This window comes from Diachasma alloeum, unplaced genomic scaffold, assembly GCF_001412515.2.
Source record: "Diachasma alloeum isolate Michigan unplaced genomic scaffold, Dall2.0 Dall_scaffold_00213, whole genome shotgun sequence".
Taxonomy (NCBI): domain Eukaryota; kingdom Metazoa; phylum Arthropoda; class Insecta; order Hymenoptera; family Braconidae; genus Diachasma; species Diachasma alloeum.
The window spans coordinates 362,251-384,168 of record NW_021680378.1 but is presented as its reverse complement, the minus strand read 5'-3'; the positions used below and the strand labels follow the sequence as shown (position 1 = coordinate 384,168).

General features: G+C 37.4%; 1 protein-coding gene across 1 annotated transcript in view; it reads left to right on the top strand.

Moving 5' to 3' along the window:
• Positions 1-3,692: 3,692 nt before the first annotated feature.
• LOC107037089 (potassium voltage-gated channel unc-103) overlaps positions 3,693-21,918 on the top strand; it is an 85,049-nt gene continuing 66,823 nt past the window's right edge. The window contains exons 1-2 of the mRNA XM_015255425.1: positions 3,693-4,352; positions 16,590-16,820. Of these exons, the coding sequence (XP_015110911.1) occupies positions 4,277-4,352; positions 16,590-16,820 (307 nt within the window). The 5' untranslated portion in view covers positions 3,693-4,276. The remainder of the gene's footprint in view (positions 4,353-16,589; positions 16,821-21,918) is intronic.

Here is a 21,918-nt window from a genome sequence, read left to right as displayed (position 1 = left end):
GCGCATCCGCGAACATCATCTCAACGTGACCAGATAATTTACTCCGTCGCCTCCTCTAGCCTCCTCTCTCACATATCGCCCCACTGAAACCCCAGGTTAATGTTTTTCATGATATCAATTCACTGAAATATTAATTAGTGTTGTGATAAAACGGTTAAGAAATAAAATAAGTGCCCTTTATTTTCTCTCCGTGAGGTGTATAACGCTGTAGAGATACATTGGCCTGTCAAACGTTTCACATACGTTTGCCGTGCATTCCGCTTTTAATATGGGAGAGAGGATATGGAGGAGAGGTTAAAAAAAATTAATATGATGATATGCTGAATGACAATGTTTACTCATTTTTAACTATTGAATGGAATTTATCATGCAATAGAAAATAGGGATCAGGCTTTTATTGTGCGGTACAGGAATTTTTACTATGCAGCACCGGAATTTTTTTGGTGCTAGACAATTGAACTCACTTTACCAGATGGCACGGTAATTTTTGCCTGAATTTCTCTAGAAAAATTCTGGAATTATTTTCTCCGTGTACTCCGCCCATCTTAAGCTAATGACGATGAAGAGCGGTCCATTTTACCATTTTGCCATGGCAGTGAGTACGGCATTTTATTATCTTTTTTTTTAACTTCCCGATCCGAAGGGAGGAAGTTATTGTAATGACCCCGAAAATCGAATGTGGAAATTTAAGCATTTCTCCACGTTTCATGACCTTTGGAACCACTTCTGACCCTTTTCATTAATCGTTATTTTAAATCGCTTCGGCCCGGTTAGGGTATAGTGCAATGATGATCAAGACTTTAAATGATTAGATAGCACCGTTCCACCCCGCCGGGATTTGAACTCGGAACCTTTCGCATGTGAGGCAATGAACTTACACTGATAGAATGATTCATTTATTCCAAACGAGATTCGTTAACTATTAACGAATGGTATAGTTGAATATGACCAAATGAATATTCGTTAATAGTTAACGAATGGTTCACTTGAATGGGGAAAGTCAAGTCAAACGAGGCTCCTCAAATATACATTCGTTAACTATTAACGAATGAACATTTGATGAGACCGAATAGACCCTAACCTCCAACGAAAATCCATTCGTTAACAATAACTAATCCGTTCTATCAGTGTACGCACTGCGCCAAGCCACCGGGTTTTTTTATTATCATCGTTGGCAGGTGTGTCAATTTCAAAATCACGAATTACTTGCGCGGTTCATACTACCCCAGTGCGCCACTGATTTCGGTGATTTCATTGATTTCAGACGATTTCGCGTGATTTCGAAGAGCTAAAATCACTTGATTTCAGTGATTTCGGAATGATATCATGCCAGAGTGGCGCCGCAATTTCGAAAGTGAGTAGCTCTTCGGTTACCATCCTGAAAATGAGTACTCAATTGTCTACTAAATTTCATTTTTTTCTAAAAGCATAACCCAAGGTCGGTTCCAACGTTAAACAAAAAAAATATAACCAAAACAAAAACCATTTCCAATTAGGTCGCGTCCCTTTAAACTCGTAAGTGCCATTAAAACCCCAGCCTTCCTAGTTCCCCCATTATATCCTGAAACCAACCACCCAGAGATTTCTGAATTTATTTCACTCCGACCTCTCCCTCCCGAATCACGTGGTACACCAAACCCTATATCCGGCGTCATAAAAAAATCACAGTTAAACTTTATATCAATCGCTTCCCGGTGGCACCCAGCGTCTGTTCCTTATCGTTCCCCTCCCGCCTATCGGCCCAAAATTCTCACCTCTCATCAATTCTCATGCATATTTTTTTACTCTCCCTCCGTCGCTCCAATAAAAAAATCCAGCCTTATCTCGGTTGACCCGAAAAAAAGTTCTGTTTTTCCGCACTCTCACCGAGGGGTGAAACCAAATGTCCCGAAAAATGTCAACAAAAAACAAAATCACCAAAAAAAATGCCGAAATAATCGTAAACATTGAAATGCCGTCTTATCATTATTGCCACCGGGGATTTTTCGGTTATTATTGTTTTTAATCTTTTTCCCCACTGCTGCTAGCGTCCGAATAACGAAAAAGCGGCGACAACGGATACAGTGGGGGGTGGTAAATTGGCGCAGGCGCTTGGTAATCCCTTGCAATACGTATCTGTTAGACGCTTGGTTTAGCTCAGCTCTGCCGTCGAGTGAGGGACGTTCCCTCGTCCCAATCGCGTCGTTGTTCGGACTAAAAAACAATAAAAACATTTTTTAAAAAGGGGAGAAAAATATTAACTTTGCGAAAAATCACGGAGGGTACGAAGCCACCGAAAAAAAATCCGCACTGACCATTAAAAATGCTTAAACATTCTGCAGTAATAACAGTAACGGGTATCGAATTGGCGAAAATATAGTGAATATAAAAAATAAAATTCATAAACATTGGGGGATTTTATTTTTCCGCTGCAAGCGATGAGAAAAAAAATAAAATCTCACTCAATGAAACCAACTCTGCGGTAATTAATAAAACAAGTTAATGATTAATTACCCCTTTGCTTCGCTAAACCCAGAGTGGAGTATCTCAACTGGTGATTGAAATATGTGAGAATAATGTAATTCAAAAATTATCGCAATTTCTTATTCATTCGAAATAACACTTATGTGACGAAGAGGAAAAAATAAAAACGTGTGCTAAAATAAACTCTGTCCCTGAGCTGAAAAACACTGGCCGATAATGCACAGCTGACCAAAAATTTTTCACTTAAATTTTCGTTTATCGACTACAAGCCATTACCGAACAACAAACGTTGAACAAAAAAATAAATCAAATCTCCAGGGAATGAAGAGAAATATAATTTCTGATGTTGAATAATCACCAGCACGTGCCTTGCCACAGTGACACGAAGAATCCTCACCAATAATTAAAATTCAATGGAATAATGTCTCCTAGAACAGTGAAGAATAGCCCAGCATAATTTTAACAAAACAATCGAGAGGAAAAACTAGTTAAAAATTGTTAAAAATTATTGTTGAGAGGGAAACGAAATGTCGAGTTTTAACGAGTTATTACATCGTACAATCAACGATGACCTTTTGACAATCGTCCACAGGCGTACAATGCACTACGAGGGTTTATCGCCAAGCACCAACGACTCGACAATTAACAAAATGCCTGTCAACATTGACAACGAAAATCCCCTCTTCGATACCCACAAAATTCCGGAATCTCCCCACAATTGAGGTCTTTAAATTGCATTTTCACTTCTACGAAGAAAAAAATATTCTCACCGAAATTATTTTCTCTCCGACAATCACGAACCGCTGAAGGATCCACCATGGCCCCAGAAAGTCGCAGCAAAAGGTCCAATTAAATCCGCTTCCATAAAAAAAAACGTGGAGTTACGCAAAACATAACGCAATTTCTAAGAAAAATAGATGCGAGTGCACTGCAGTCTCGTGGAGGAATATTCATTAAAAAATAATAAACAATGCTTTGGAGATGTAAACAAAGGAGCTGACTTGCCTCGAGATAGATACAAGGAGTATCTGGGAATGTAAAAAGAAGTGTCTTAAAAATTTATTATTGAGAATTAAACAACGTAAGGTGCAAGAAAATTTCCATTGGCAAATAAAAATACTGAGTAGGTTAAAGTATTCTGCGTTGAATCTTGGCAGACACTGTTAACACTGCATCAAAAATTCATCATCACGCTTTTTATCTAAAGGAAAATAAAAATAAAAAGAAACGAAATAAAGAAAAAGAAAAATTGAAAAAAAAAGTTAATAGTGAATTCTTTAAATCTATATCACTTGGCATTTTACTACACGAGATTATGAATTATAGTAATTGATGAATATTTAAAGTCTCACATTGGCCTTCAGCGCACTTAAGCATACTAATAATAATATCGATGAATAAAATTGGAGAGTGAGACGAGCAATCGATGATTCAACATTTTTTCGAGTATACAAGGCTTTTTTCATGATAAAAGATAAATCATTCGAGTTTTAAGAGTGCGTTCACTTGAAATTATTGATAAAAATAATTATGCTCAATTCGTGCTGTGCTTTTTTACATAAATTAATATAAAATTAATATAAATTGACATTAGATGATTAGTACGCAGTGATTAGATTGATAAATTTGATGGGCAAACGGCGGCGACGAACTAGAGCTTCTTGTGCTGAATGAACTCATTGTTATTTCAAGTTTTGTTCCGTTGAATTGAATGAGGGGAGGGTTTTTTAGAAAATTTGCGAGAGTGATTGTGGTGCTGTGAGGGGAGAGTGAAAATATTTCTTTGGTTGTATTTCATTGTGATTGAGGAGAGATGCCTGTCAGACGGGGCCACGTTGCACCGAGGACCACCATCATTGAGACTATCATCAGGAAGTTTGATACACATGGTGAGATTAATGTTTTTTGCCGGTGCTGATGTTGATTCAACGGGGAAATAGTATTTTTCCGGCCTGTTGCGATGGGGTTTTTTACTCGTGTGGCGTTGGCCTCCGAGCCGTAGGCGACGAGTGGCCAACCACACGAGTAAAAAAACCCCATCGCAACAGCCCAGGAACAATATTTTTCTGTAGTGATTTTCAAGTTTTCGAGTTTGGGAAGTATGTAATACCAATTCCCAGACGAGAAATCGTGAGAAGCAGTACAGAAAATGAATTTTAAATGCCTGAAGAGTGAATTTATTCATTATTGATGATTTTTTGCTACCGAATGGAACCTTTGTAATCGTTCAAATTCAAATTTTATTTTTTTTTGTTATGTCGACCCAGTATGATTCCAAAAGTCCGAAAATGCAATTTTTAGACCTCGTCCTTTCTTTTTTCTTCAATTGTTCGCTAATGACTGGGTGGAATTCAATCCTTGTTTTTCAAATGTAGGTATTATTGAGCCCTATAGATCGCCATCAGTTAAAATTTAATTCATCGATTAGTTTTTTTAATTTTCGAATTGTTTCGAAAATCGGTTGCCCCACGATAACTAAAAGAAAATGTTCTGAATTGATTGAATAATGGCTTTAAAAAATTGTTTGGATGTCCTTTTGACCGAGTTTGGAGATGAGGGCGATAGCAATAATCGTTTTGATTTATTTGAAGAATTGCAAAAACTTTGTATTTTTCGAAAATCAGAATTCCGGGGATATCTTTGAATATCATGCTGCAAATGAATTCAATCGTAGCTCTAAATGTTTGTTTTAATGCCATTAAGTCGAAGTTAAAAGATGATTATGATAGCTATATTGGTTGATTTGATTTTTATGATGATCGTTGAAAATTTCGAATTTTTCATGAATTTCCCTGAACGTGAGCTTTCTGATGGTTTCTTCAAATGTGATGTTTCAAATTCAATTAAGTATGTGTAAATAAAATTTCTCTATTAACATTTCAGTAGCGCAGTGGTAAAACTGTTCAAGTCGACTTATCTCCCAGTTGAGTTTTTGAGGAATATTTCCGAATCTAAGGGAGATAGCGAAATTTTTGTAATTACATTTGTAGTAGCTCTCAACCGGCTCAACAAAAAGTGTTATAACCAAAATTGAGCTATCTCCGTTAGATTCCGAGATATTCATTGAAAACGGGTCAATAGTCAAAATTGACTTGTACCACTTTACCACTTCGCTACTGATTTTATCGAAGGGCTGAAGGCAGAGACAGAACTGTAAAAAAGACAATCGGTTGTATAGAAGAAAAGGGATAATAAGAATAATGATGCTGATACCATTCAACCAAGTTGAAAATCCGACAAAATTACATTAAAAAAATCTTATTTAATTTAATAACATGAAATATTGCTAATTTATTAGCAAAAATGACTATTCTATATGCAAGAGTAATTTCCCGTTTTTCGCTTTTCAATATAAAAAATAGTTTAAAAAATTCAAAAAGGAAAAAGAGATAAATTCGGCCGAGTAACTTCGATAGCAAATACCTCTATAAAATGAGTTATATGATGTCTTTTCCATAGAATAAAAAGTCGCGCAGATAAGCTGCGAAATTTTGCAATCGAAATACAACAGAATTTTTTAGTGAATTCGCAACTTTTTTATTCTTTCGTACGTGTTCGGCGGTAATGAAATACGATTCTCTTGATTACATCAGATATCAGATATCCGTACAAAGTTGTTACATCTTCTTCGAGTTGGAAGACGTTCGCAGATGTTTCGGAACTCTGCATTGCATTTGCCCAGACACTTTGTCACCTGTTAATAAATATGCAATTAGCCCAGTAGCGGAGCTTGGAAATAATCTATTCACTAATGAATTATTCATGATAGTATACACGAGTGTGTCGTTCTCTGTCCGTCAATATCCCAATGAGCAAAATTCGATCTTCCGTGCGTTTTGGGTAATAACGTATTCCAAGTACAGTAAAAAAATGCTTCAATCTAATATTGAGAGGATGAATGATTCAGAGTGTAAGTTGAATGCATCATCACCTTAATGTTCATTTGGAAATGAATGAATTAGAGACTAAAAAATAACTCGAAATTTTTTTGAATCCGAATTTTTGCGGCGATGCTTCACTCTTCTCCCTTGTTCTGTCTCCAAGAAGAGACCACCTAAGAACGACTGATGCTATTCACCCGGCGCCTGACAATGAAGAAGCTGGACATGCGCCAATGGCACAGGAAAAAACCAGGAAAAGTCTTATTTGTGTGCATAATTCGGCGAAATAAATATTTATAATCGTTCTCTTCAATGAGTGGGCAAACTATCTTCTTCTGGCAAATTAAGAATGAAAAATTACCGAACAAGTCAAGTAATCGTGGAGTGCACTCGATTTGCAGTACACAGCAAAAACAAATTGCCTGAATTTGACACACCTTTTGTCGACATTTTTCAAACACTAAAAAACCTCTGAATAAAATGAAAATTTATGTGAATCTCAAACATGAATTGAGATGTTTAGGCACCTGTTCGTCTGAAATTCAAACAAAACTACATTTTATTCAGACGTTCTTTAGTATCTGAAAAATGTCTGCAAAAGGTGTGAGAAATTCAGACATTCATTTTCCATTGGCCCGGGAAAATTTACTGAACGTGAGGGTAATTTGTGCTGAAATTGTAAAATTTACCCGGGATTTCATCAAAATTTATCCCAGTGAACGTGAATGATTGCTCAATATTGCGTATAATTTTTCTCTAACGGAAAATGAATTTTCATCGAACGCGTTCACTAAAATCTCACTTCCATTCATAATATTGGACAATGATAATTTGCGTGCTGTGACGTTATTCGTTATTATTTCGTTTCTGGAGTTTGATTTCGAATTGTTAGACATCAGGGTCTTAGTACTGCTCGGGCGCCATTGATAACGTTGCATGGTGATTGTAGAATCATCTGAGTCTTCAGTCCATAATTCTGACATTTATTTGTATACAAAATTCAGTACTTCGGGTAGGAAGGAGGAAGGTAGAGTACCCTCATTGAACTACGTCATATCCAGTTAAAATTCTACTTTGCTAATATTAATTTTCGATGGCTGTCTAAGACTCCATCGCAACCTTCAGATGTGTGCGAGACAAAAAAATACAGGTGTGGGAAATTTAACTGTACAAGAGGATAATTTTTCCACCCAATGAATCATTAAGATTGACGTCAGCAATTTTGGCGGGAGTTTTTCGCAAGAGTAAATTTTTTTATGGTCAAATGCCATGAAACTTTGGCAAAACGTTATTTGAACGATTATAAGATGATCGATCTATCGCTTAGCTCTTTGTCATATTGTCGATATCAACTAAAACATAAAAAACCAAAAAAATCGATATTGACAATATGACGAAGAGCTGAGCGATAGATCGATCATTTTATAATAGTTCAAATAACGTTTTGCCAAAGTTTCATGGCATTTGACCATAAAAAAAATTATTCTTGTAAAAAAGATGCTTACGTCAATCCTTAAATGACATTTCGCTCCACACGGAGAAAAAAATTAGAGAAAAATTACGGAACAAGTCATTTCCGTGACAGGTATACTACATAGCCCAAATATCCACAATTGCCGATGCCCTATTGAATACATTAAAAGATCGTAAAGTATACTTCGATCCCTAATTGCTTTATGACCCATTTATGGCCCTTATTGCTACTCCCATGTCCTGTCCATCGCACTTGAGAACCCCAACACGGCCGGTAGTTGGCGCTTCACCTGACTGGTGAAATTTTTGAAAAGGGTGTCGGTGATTCCACAAAAATTTGAGGGTTTTGAATATTACTTTCTTCAGACCCTAGATGTGATAAACTTATCGAAAAAATGACATTAACTCCCAAAAAGTGGCTCACCGAAGGAGGCGTGCCCACACAACAGAAAATCGATGGTCTCCGGATAAAAATCTCAATATCTATAATCACTCCAGACTATAATTACGGAAACGACGATGGAAAAAAATTACAGAATCATTCGGACTAATCATACTTAACCTTCCAAACAAGATTAAAAATAATGTACGTCATCATCACTGACCCTGAGCCTACGTGCCTCGCGTAGAGAATTTCCTAACCTCAAAAAATTGTCCAGTTATCGATAAGTGCATAATGACCACTTGTTGTCATGCCATATCATATCGGTGAATATTACAGAACATTTTACTCGGCATGGGGGTATCCTTCCCCGAGCTGTAATTCCCGAAGGGGTAACAATGAGCCGTGTGTCGCGTGATATTTCAACTTCCTGAGGCTCACAGTTTACTGTTAGCATCGCCTCGGAGGGCAGTCAAATGCCACCAGTGACTGAGCAATTATACTCAATGGCATTGGTGTGCTCAGTGTGTGATAGTTGAGCGACAGCAACTTATTGGTAATCAATATTGATAGGTGGCAAATGGCTGCGGACGATGCAATAAAGCAGATGAAAATTGTAACAGAGAGTATTTATAACACGATCGGTGATTATTTGTGTTTTAGATTTTATTTACTCTTCTGATTTTTTCACATGGCTGAGAAAAAAGTTGACTCTCTGTATAAGATACCATTCGCGGTTATTTTTTAACGGGGAAAGAGTGATCGTAAGGTTCAGACGTGAGCTTTGACCATTGAATACTCCAAAGCCATGGAAAAAAATTCATCCCCTCTCCAACATAATAAAACCTCATTCGGAATTATCCTCCAGCAGTAGTTGAAACCTAATCTGAAATGACATCCAGAGAAAAGATGCCCTGATGAATCCCTAGTAGTCAATTTCACTTAATAAAATAAGCGAGGTAGATTAGTTCACCGTAGGCCAATTTCACTTTCTCACCTGGCGACTACGTGTGTGACAGTTCCTCTTATTATTTGTCCTCCTTACGTCGCTCTTCGGTAGCTTTATCCCCCCGAATCGTGGCCAAAGGCGTCCTATTCCTCTGGCTTCCCTAATCTGACAGCAGTTCTTAGCTCGGTTGACGATTCTTTATTGGATATGATGAAAAATATCCAGCAGATCATGAGAAAAACAACTGCTTGCATTGTAGATATTTCGGGGAATCCCAATTCATTCCGACGGAGAACAATCGTCTGAAGATTTACCTTCCTATCCTAAAGTAAAGAATAACCTGGTTCCATCCTCTCAAATGCATCAAGCAGGTACTGCCCTGAATTTGTTATTTAGTCGTTACCCTGATGTAGATATTTTCAACGATTCAATGGACTCTCTAGCCCTCTGACTCGCAATCTTATTCCCAATACCTAAGGGGGCCGGGCGTTCCGCGTGGAAGGGGATGAGTGGCGAGCGCGCGAACAGTGCCGTAGCACTAAGCGCACGTTTGAATACATGAGTCCCAAATATAAAATTTTTTAAAAGGAATGTATTGGTAGATAGAATGAAACAAATTTAAGGAAGAAAAGAAGCAATTTGAGATAAGACATTTCGTTGCTGTCAATCTCCAAATCATAAACAGGACCTCGATTTTCAACAAATGGTTGCACTGGATAATTCTCAATATTTGAAGACCATTTTCGTTATAGTTTTTCATACATTTTTCTTCTTTTTCTTTGCTGAAAAATCATCTGGATTCATTTCACAACCTGAAGGTATCTTTCTTTGTTTCATGAATTCACCAGAACTTCCACATATACTTTTCAATAAACTTTCATTCTTTTTCTTTTTTCAGGCACTGACTCCTTATCACTGACATTTTCTCTTTTTTTACCTCTCATTATTTGTTGTCTATCTATCAAAACTTCTATTAGGACGGTCCTGACGCGACAGGAGTGAGGGAATAGGCACGTGACCACTTCTCTGAATAAACAAATAAATAGATAACTAAAAAACTAGAGTACAGTGTCAACTTTGATTCTATATTTTCATCAAAATTTATCTAGGCCCCTTTGATTTTACGCATTGTTTTCATAATAATCAAACGATATTGACTTGACGACGAAATTCTTATTTCGTTTTCCTTTGAGATTTTCCAATCCAAGAATTTTAATTATAAACTCCATCGGCATTTTCGATGATCAAAGTCTTCTATAATAAACCGCGTGATATGTCAATTAGCATAAGCACTTCATTGTGAATTTTCCACCAATTCCGTGAAGAGAGGTAGACATATAGATAGCAGTCTGGATTCCATGAATGTTTTGCATAAATATTCCCGTTCAGGACTTCCGGCTGTGGCATTCAGGTGGCACTACGTCGAATCCGAACGATTCCGCATGATTTCCCCGCAACCCAGCACAACATCGGGCAGCACGTGACCTCGGGATTCGCGTGACCCACTTTTTCCTCTTATTTTTCGGTTTTTATAATTTTTCCCTTTTTTCAGTGCTATTTCATTCTTTTTCGGGAGGGGAGGGATGGGGGGGCTAAAATATCATGCCACCAAGTGGCTTTGACCGTCTTTTTCGGGGGCTCTATTTTTAGAGAGGTTTTTCGATAATTATCATTAGGTTTAAGTAGAATGGACGTGAAATTTTTTTGTAGATTCATGTCTGGAATTCATTATTAACGGAAGACGGTTCATTGTTTTCTCAATCGATAGTCTAGTATTATTGATAATAATTTGTTTAGGAGAGATTTTTTGTCGTGTTGAATCAATTTCATTATGGATAAAAATAAAGTTTCTACTAATACATGATGATTTTCGTAGTGGTAATTGTTCTCGTGAGACATTTATATTTCTTTCGGGGAAATATATTCTTGCTACAGAGAATTATATGAGCCTCCGGTTTTACCAAGTGAATGTTATTGAGTAGTATATATCTTTGTTCAATAAACACTTATAATGGAGTTTTAGTAATATTTGGGCTGAAATTTGAAATTTATAAAATAACTGCTAATTTAAATTTTTAATTGACTAGGAATTAATGAATTCAAATGTTGGATTGTAAATTAAATAATTGGACATATGGAATTTTAAATTGACTAATGGACAAATATTTCTACATTTCCTGAGAAGGATTTTATAAAATAATTCAGAATTTGGATATCTTTGTCCAATAAACACTTATAATTTCCATGGAACAAATGATAATTTCAAGAGGAAACTACAATTTTCTTGCCGAAAACTGTGTTATTGGCAAAACTAAATAATTTCGAGGGGTCAATTTTTTTTTGGGGAAAAAATATTCTTCCCTCGGCAATGTATTATTTCTATGGTATAAACCTATCGAGTTCTCTCCGATCAAATGATTGTCGTACAATAGATTATATTTTTTCTCTGCCAACAGTTGCAATTCATCTAGGGATATTTCTGATAATCACGACAAAAATTTAATTTTTGTGAAAGATATTGAATTTCCTTCTATCAAGTTGGTTAATTTCTCTCAAGTAAATCTGTTCCACTCCACCAAATATTCTCAGGATAACACAGAGTCGAAAATATTAAAATTTTGAAAAAATTATTATCATTATTTTATTATTCATGATGAATTTGTATAAAAATTATCAATGATGGATAATCATTTTTTTTTGAAATTTTGAATTCATTTCTCTCACTAGTTTCAACCATGCCGAAAGTCTGAAATATTTCCATTCAAATCAACAATTCTGTTTTTTATTCTAATGTAGTCTACCTAACGAGACAGTCTGTGCTGACGGATTAAGGATAATTACATTTACCGAAATGCCACTCCGGCAACTTCCATCTCGCACTTGAGACAACGAAGTTATTTTTATCTATATCAACGACGCATCGTTCTCAGCTCAAACTCATCTCAAAAACTGAAGAACATCAACGGACTGCTATTTCAAAAAATATTATTCCATAAGGAAATTGAGGGAAAGAATTTCATGGAAAAACATCGAATTCGATCGAAAATTCTATATTTTTTGGCCGACAATGAATAGCCCATATTTTTCAACTCTGTTTTCTTCTCTTTTCATTGAAAAGTCAAAAGAAGAATCTTAAAAAATTTGAGCCGAGGAATTTCTATAGAAAATATTTCAATAGAACGAATTGTATAGAACGATTGAAATTCCACAATTTCTTCTATAAAATTTTTTCGTGTGTGAAATGAATGAAAGAATATCCATCAACACAGAATATTTCATTTACAAAATATTTGGCAAAACTGTTGGATTCAACACATTGGAGGCTGTGGTCACGCCTCGTTGTGCCTTCCGGTTATACCGAATTTCCCAAAATTTTGTGATTCAAACTGTGATACGCGTGCTTTTAACGTAAATATAGAAAACTCAGCAAGAAGGGCGCGTGAACGAATCACACGAGTTTTTATGTTACTCTTCCTCGAGGACACTACGGATGCCATTCTTCAAGGTCACAACAATACATGTACACACGATGATAAATATGTTTCCAGCTTTTAGTCTCTGGGTTACATAGATTTACTCTATGCGGCTGCGTGATTTATTTTCGTCCAATTCCAATTACTCCTCATACATCGCACTTTCTTCTGGGGATGTATCCACCGTTGCAGTGTTTTTAGTTCCGTTTTCATACTCAAATAAAATTCTGGTTGTGGCCGATGGATCCATTTTCCCTATTCAGTTCAACTAATTTTGGGGTTATTTCCGACGTTTTTTGCCTCCGGATGGAAGCATTGTAATCGTCCAATTTTGACATTCTCTAATTTTGATTGGAAATTATGTAGGTGGTCTGCAACGTAAAAATACGTTTGGCGAATATGTCTGTATGTGAGCATGTCCACCGCCACCTTCCCGGTGCTCAATTTTTAGAAAATTGAGCAATTAAATGGCTAACGTAATTCCAAAAAATCTGAAATTTTGTCAGATTATAAGTCTTAAGGATGGTATTGCACTCTTTTCGCCAAAATTTACGTTTTTAAAAATTTTCTGGTAAATTATTGATCGGATTGATGTGAAAAAATATACTGTTTTTGCGTTTTATCATTACTTAATGACTCGCGAAATTTCATGATCGTGCAATCGTTTTCCTGCGTTTTTTCTAAAATTTTTCGGAAATTCACAAAACTTTAGAAAAAATGCAGGGAAAATGATTGCACTACTATGAAACTGCGTGAGTCAGTCAATAATGATAAAACGCAAACACGGTATATTATTTTGCGTCAATCCGATTAATAATTTGCCGGAAAAATGAAAAAAACGTGAATTTTGGCCGAAAGGGTACATCCTTAATGAGGACTAATTCTGTGAAAAATTACAGCTCCATCGATTTGATAGTTTTTGAGAAAAAGCCATTCGTTTTTAAATCGTTTTACGCAAATATCTCCAAAACTAATGGACCCATTTCGATTTTTTTGTTTTCAAAATATTCGTTTCGATGCCTTCTATCTAAATCAATCAAAACATGTACACCCGTTCATACAAAGTTCTCGAGATATTCCCGTTTTCCGTTTTTTCGTAAAAAAAAACTTTGTAATCACTTTAGCTTGTGCAAAAATCGAGGTATCAACTTGAAATTTGAACAGAATCTTCCTCTCATGATAACATCAATCGCATCAGTATACTCAGAGAAATTTCGTCATAATATCAAAAAACTAATTTCTTGCCCCATATATCTCATCTGTTGAGGATAAATTTCTTGGGTTAAGACTTCCGGATAATGCGTCAGACAATGTCAGATTTCGGTGAAGTATTCATGAGTTGAACATGAACATTTCATGATAAAGTGAGAATTTCTTGCCACAAGAAATCGTTTTTTTCGTGTAAGAAGATGAAAAAATGACTAAAAATATTAAAACCTTCGATTCAGTAAATCATGAATCAGAAACTTTCATATTGAATGAGTGGAAAGATTATGCAGAGGAAAACCTCCAGATATTACAAATATATAACCGTCGCTTACGCTCAATCGCTTTGAGTTCGAAGGGAAGGCAATATCTTCTTTTCCTTCTGTCAAACTATTCTGTTCTTTTAAGGAATATTATCTCATTTCGAAAAAAGAGATGTCCTTTTTGTTCAGCAACTTCCTCCGTAGCCCGAACAGCACCGATTTCTTGTCTGAAACCTACCATAAATTCAGTAGCGAAGTGGTAAAAGGGTTTAAGTCGACTTATCTCCCAGTTGAGTTTTTATGAAATATTTCCGAATCTAAGGGAGATAACGAAATTTTCGTAATTATATTTGTTGTAGCTCTCAGTCAGCTCCACAAAAAGTCTATAGGGGAGGATGTACCTGTACCGCCCACCTAAGGGGATATTCCAGTTTTATATTTTATATTTCAACATGAGTATACAAAACGTATTTGTGAGACTTCTTTAACTATTGAACTCGGTATTCTCGAAGTTTAGACGCCTAATTCTCCTTAGAATCCACAAAATTCATTGAAAATAAATTCGATTCTTTTCATTATTCAACTCGCATTCTTCATTTCAGTCATCGATAAAAAAGGTAACGAGTAACGAGTAATGAGTGTTGAGGAAACAAATACTTTCTCACATTGTAACGACTACTTTCGGGACATAAAAGTAACGAGATTACACGAGAAAACTACTGAAAATCGAGTCCCCTCCACGATTACTTGACTCTGACTTTTTTCACCGTGTGGTGCTATCCTTTCATTTTATTTATTATCACAGATTGGTTGTAAGGTGGCATGATATATCCAATGTCATCCGTTTTTCGGTAATAAAAATTTATGAACGTTTTAGATGTGTGACCTTCGGTTCTAAATGCGGCAGCAGCGCGTGGCACTTTTCCTCTTTCTTCTGTTCCATCCGATATTATTATTATGTTCATCTTCTAGATGTGATTCCGAGATTTTTTTATTATCCATAAAAAAGATTTTTTTCTTCGAAAAGGATGGCTTCGTTGAAATTGCAGTATTTAAAAGTTCCTTATCCTGATGAATTGAACCGAAAAAAATGAAAGAGCATTTTTCATCGGCGCTTTGTGTAAGACTGGGGGGCTTCGTCCCCCGCTCGCTTCGCTCGTCAANCCCCCCCCCCCCCCCCGCCCCTCCCGTTCGTTCCGCCCCAATCTCCTTGGGCATGTTTGGTGGATTACACACTCTCATGTGACCCGAGCTGGGCACTATTTCATGAAACTCAAATAGAAATACAATTCCAAATGGTTCACTACGATGATATACGATTTTAAATATATTCTTCAAGTTGACTGTTTCGGTCGATCAAATAGCATTTATTTATGCCTTTTTGAAATTGAAATAAAATAGTTATTTGATATTTCATTTCACCGATACAGAAAATTAAATAGTATTTACTATTTTATTTCACTATTTCTCTGTTTGGTTTTAGATGACATTTTTTTTTTCCTACGAATATTATCCTTTTCTATGACTTATCATCTCTATTGATCTCTCGCGGTGACTTAATTGCAATGAATTACGAAGAATCGGCCGATTGAACGGATTATCGCCATTCCTCCATGGGTTATTTGCCGTGGTTATCAGTAAATACGGGACTTTAGCATTCCACATCTTGTGAAGTCACAGGATATTGTTGAATAGAATTTTGGAGGTGGTAGGATATTACATGAAAAATGCATACTTCTCATATGATAATAATTTTGTTCCTTATGTATTTTATATCTTGTAAAATTATTGTTTCTAATTATTGTTTCTTAGTTCTTATTGTTGTTTCTGTTCTAATTTCTTCTCTAGGAAAGACAAATTTTCAAGTAATAAAAAAAAATTTGAGAAAATTTTATGAATTATTTCAAACTGTCTGAATTATTTCAGTATGTTTCTTGATTGAATTATTTAAATAGTGTTTCAAATGCGCCATATTTCGTCAATTGGCAATATCAATTATTTTCAAATCAGTAGCGAAGCGGTAAACCGGGTTCAGTCGGTTTTTACTTTTGGTTAGATTTTGATTAATATCTTGGAATCTAAGAGAGATTGGCTCTACAAAAAACGTCCAGACAAAAAATTCCCTATCTCTTTTAAATTCCACTATATTCGTCAAAAACTGACCAATACTCAAAATTTTATTTGCGATGTTCAATAACTTCAAAATAGCAATTAGTGATAAATATATGAAATAGTACTTCAAATAGTATTTTGTTCGGCTCTGCATATGACCACTATATGACCCTCATGACCCTTATTTTGGCCGTCGCGAACCCTGAAAATTTTTGCCTTGTTTTAATTATAAAAATTATTATATAGAGAGAAACTTCTTTTTTCAAACATAATTCCAGGGGACAGAAACAGTGAAGTCAAAGGGTATTGAGAGTTAAATGCGGGAGGAAAATGAAGAATAGATTATAAAAAATTTTAACGCAACAATTTCTTTTTCCAATGTTACAGACAGAAGTTTTCTGGTAGCAAACGCTCAACAAGGTTTATGTCACATAATCTACTGTTCAGATGGCTTCTGCCGTCTCACGGGATATTCAAGAGCGGAGGTAATGCAGAGGCCAGCAGTATGCGATTTTCTCCATGGTCCAATGACCTCACCCCACGCGATTGCTGCACTGAGGGATGCACTACTAGCTGGAGCTGAGAAACATTTTGAAATTCTCTATTACAGGAAAGATGGTGAGTCCCAGAATATCACCCTATTTTCCAATATATCATAGTTGTCGTAGACTCAATTCACATTTATTCATACGAAAATAATAAGAGAAAAAATGGAGAAATATCTGCATAGAAATGAGCACTCATGCATTATTCATCAAGTCCTAATGAATTCCAATTATTTCCATTTCATCAAATTTTCCTGTTCGAGACAGCAGATTTCCTCGAGAAATTCTCCATTCATAATACTCCCTGGATTTTTAATTAAAAAATTCTAGAACGCAGTCCTTTACACTCAGGACTGTATGTGACGTAGTGCATTGATTAGAATGAAAAACAAACTTGTGAAAAATTCACGATGTTATCGTTATTTATCCATACGTGTATTTAATATTGCACGTGTAGTGGCTCGGAAATCCAGCTGGTCTACTGGAGTTGCATTCTTAGCCTATATAGAATGTAGTATCAACGCTAGCTGACCTTAGTTCCGTTGAGATCGATAGCCACTACTGTATAATTTATCACAGTCATAGAACCACCGAGGCCTCCTACCTTTTCTTGTCAGACCTGTCCATTATTGCGCATCGTGACCCATTCCGTCTTACTCGCTGCCTTCTTCAGTATTTTTTTTTTTACTTTTAAGAGTGAAGTCTGAACCTCCCAGGTGACTATTTCAACACATCTTCCGTCGCCCACCCTTTTTTTTCCTTTGCCCTCCAGTGGAATTTATTCACTGAAAGTCTTTGCATCGATTGAAGAATGAATGAATCATGCGGGGAGAAATTACTTACTGTACAATTCCAATGCGTATATGAATAATGAGGAAATGAAACTGATGTTGACCGTTGAGCGATGTGGCTCACCGGCAACGTGTCAGCCTACGGTGCCGGAGGTCGTGGGTTCGATCCCAGCGTCGGGCGATTTTTTTTCACAAAAAATGCCCCACGATATTCAATCGATAAAAAGAAACTCTGTGTTATCGACGATATCGACGTATGGGACCCGAATATGGGGCCTAATGGTCCTTGACGACGGATGGGGGAGGGCCTTACGGTTTCCTAAGGGGTCTGCAGGCCCAGGGGAACCACAATGCAGAAGAGATTGTGTGAAAAACAAAATTGATGTTGATGAAATCAAGAATTTCATCAATCCAGTCACATCGATTTCCCAGCTTGATTACGTCAAAGATTCCCGTGTATCGCTGCATTGAAGTGTTACGAGAACGACCACCTGTAACTCTAAACAGTTGAACGGAATTCTCGTTTACATTGAAAACACAGGCGCAGCCCACCCACAGTGTACGTCTTACTCTGTTCCATAATACCCTTTGAACTTGCAATTACGTCACACTTGTTTCCCATAAAGTCCCTGCTGAACAGTATACAGAGCCCGGAGCTATTATACTTCACTCGAAAGAAAAATGGCACGGCTAATGAAATCAACCCCGTGCGCAGAGACAAAATCAATATTCAATTAGCGGAATTTGTGAAATTATTCGAACTGCAGGCAGTTACTAGTGCGCCAGTTAGGAATTACTGCCTTGACAATTCTCGAACTTAACGGAAAGCTCTTAAAAAGCTTACGACTTGTTAAACAGATTGCGAACGGATTTCAACACTTCGGAGGCATGCATCTGTATTATCTAGGTCATTGTGGGTAAAAAGCTCGGAAGAACACTCAAAAGCTTATTGGAATAAAAAAAAGGCACAAAGCTCATTAAGAGAGCTTTGACAATTATTCTTGCAACAGTGGTGATTGTTGGTTCGATATTGTGCCTCAAGCATAGCAGAACAAAAAGCCGTCAATCTTGGAGATTGTTGGGTTTGTTTTTGAGCTTACGCATGATATTTTCGTGCTTTTCAAACATTTCCATCAATCACTCCTTTGTGCTTGCGATGAGCCATAAAAGAATCAGCTTCCGCGGGAAGGTGCCGCAAAAAATTACTGCTAACGATATGATATCTCGGGAATTGGGTCATAAAAGCTTCATGTTATGAAATGTTCAGCATTGAAAACAGTGGTAACAAATCTGCCTGTGACATGGAGATGAAACTTTATGAGTAACATTTTTATGAGCTTCTCGTGAATTTTCATGTCGACAACTTTTATCGATCAACTTTTATTAATGAGTATGTGGAACGTTTTATGAAGATCAGAATCATGACATGATAACCAAAAGGATATTTTCCGACTAGTAGATTAAAATCTCAAGCTTCAGGATAAAAAACCAAGTGATAATTTTGAAAGAGCTCTAATGTCAGTAATCACAAAGCTTGCAGTCACACGTGATATAGAGAAAGGCTAGGCGAAATATCTGAAAAAATATAAAAGAGAATAGAAAGAAATGGATAGGCGCATAGAATTCACAGTTCCAAAAAAGCTCTCATATGAAGTCATCAAGCTTCAAAATTTTGATTCATGAAAATCAGAATCATGGAATGATAAAAAAAAGGATATTGTCCGATTAGCAGATTGAAATCTGAAGCTTCTAGAGAAAAAATCGAGTGATAATTTTGAAAGCGCTCTAGTGTCAGTAGTCACAAAGCTTGCAGTCACACGTGATATAAAGAAAGGTCACATGAAATATCTGTAACAATATAAGAGGAAATAGAAAGAAGTGGATATGCGCACAGAATTCAAAGTTCCAAAAAGCTCTCATATGAATGGTCATCAAGCTTTAAAATTTTAATTCGTGAAAATCAGAATCATGACATGATAACCAAAAGGATATTTTCCGATTAGCACATTGAAATCTCAAGCTTTAGGAGAAAAAACTAAGTGATAACTTTGAAAAAACTCTAGTGTCAGTATTCACAAAGCTTGCACTCATACATGATATAAAGAAAGGTCGCATAATATCTGAAAAAATACAAGAGAGAATAGAAAAAAGTAGATATGCGCCTAGAATTCACAGTTCGATTAAAGCTCTCATATGAATAGTCATCAAACTTCAATAATTTGAATCATGAAAATCAGAATCATGATATGATAACCAAAGGAATATCCCCAGATGAACAAATTTGAAGTTGCAACCAAAAAAGTTATTGAAAAAGCTCCAGTACTAATATCTACAAACCCCAATACCTCCCCACAAAATCGAAAAAAAAATCCTCAAAAAAATCGTCCATTCGAATGTGAAACTCAGTCTATTCAACTTCACCGGAAAGCTCACACCAAACGAACAAAAAAAAGGCTACAAGGGGCAGAGAGTAGTGGGGGAGGGCGATGAAGGGGAGCAGGGGGATGAAGGTGCGCACAGAATAGAGCTTGCAAGCAGTCACAATTGGAAAAGAGGGCAACACGCGCTCTGGCTGCCTATTTCCGAGCTTCACGCCTTCCATCTCCCTCTCCCCCTCTCAGTTCTGAGCCTCGTTCACACACACACACACACCGGGGGAGAGCTTGATAGCACAGCCCCGACACGTCACTGGGGCAATGCACTCACGTGGTAGTGACGTCACGAGACCGAAGGAGAGGAGCAGAGCGTCATCGACCAATTGGGTGGGTGAAGCCGCAGCCGTTGACCTATACTACTAAAGCAACCAAAGCCGACCCGTTTTCTACTCTGTGACCTCGTAGGTTGGCTGTACCGCTACCACCACTTTATCCTATCATCCATAAATTCAGGGTCTCATCTTTTTCACTCTTCACTCTGACCCCCCCCCCCCCCCCCCCCCCCCCCCCCCCCCCCCCCCCCNCTCCGCATCTCCCTCCACGGGCCTGTCTATTCTTTTAATTCAAATCATCATGCATTTCATACCTGGCAAGCATCCCACGCACTCACCGAATCGACTACTACGCGATGTATTTTTGTATGAAAACCACCTAGAGACATTTTGGACAAAAGCCAAAATGTCGAAGTATCTTTCTGTACGTGTGTACACATGCACATCGCACCCGTTACAATGGAAGTGGTGAGGGTGGTATACGTCGGTTACATCGATAAGCAGCTTTTACATTTTTTTTCCGCCTCATGGTTCTCTTCTACCTTTACTTACCGCGTGAACATTTAAGCCGATTATACGGCACATAAGCAGATTATTAATGAGAGGAGACGCTACTGTGGTGGCGGGTGATTATCGACGCATGTGGGAAAAAATTCCAAATTAAAGGGGATTTCTTGGAAGCCGGTAGAGGACGATGAGTGAAGGTCATATTCGGCATAATTAATTTTCATCTAAATTATTTTCTGATTGCGCGCAGCACTGGAAAGCACAGGGCAACCTGTGTCGATAGAATCGGTTGCTGCATTGCCGACCTCTCGCTGGTCAGGGCCTCAGGTCCGGAAGTTCTCCTCCATCTGAAACTTGATTTGTCATGTAACGGCAATCGTTATCACAAAATTGTCCATCACTCATTCAATTTTTTCAAGTCATTAGAAAGGGATCTAAAATCTCCCGCCATCAATGTCACCACCAGTTCAAATGGAAAAATCCCTAGATTTTGGTGGTTCCTTTGTGTTACTGTTATCGGGAGGAGAAAAAGGAGCATCGGCCAGGAGTTTCTTGGGCGTCGACACAGCTAGCTCAACAACCCAATGTTCTATACCTCCCCCTCACCCCCTCCCCCCAACCCCCGCCGCCCGTCGTGGTTCCGACTACCATTTTCGGATCGATGAACGGTGCACCTAGCCTTTCCACACCGCAGCCTCCCTTTGCCAGCAACTATTCCGCTCCGCCTACAATCCACTGCACCCTAACCAGGTACATTCACCCTTGATCCTCTTCCCCTCTTTCCCTCAACTCTTTACGCCTCCTTTCATGCGATCTATTTATAATACTCGTTGGATCTAGCTTTCACCCCTCGAAGGAACTCCAAACACAAACATTGGATTCATTGTGAGAGGCTTGAGTGACCTTGATATGCCCTTGGGTGAAATTTTGAGGGAATTGATTGGGAACAAAATATTTCACTTCAGGTAGTGGTACTTGTTGGTAGTGGGCGACGGATTCGAGGAGCCTGAGAATGTGCTCATGTTCAATAATAATCGATTACGTCTGAAGATTCTTGTGTTAAAAAGGCCCTCGAGTGGTCTTTGTTCTGCCTGAAGTACCTGTAATAGCTGCAAATATTGGAATGAGGTGAGAGCTGCCTCAAGGAGATAGTAATTACTAATTCT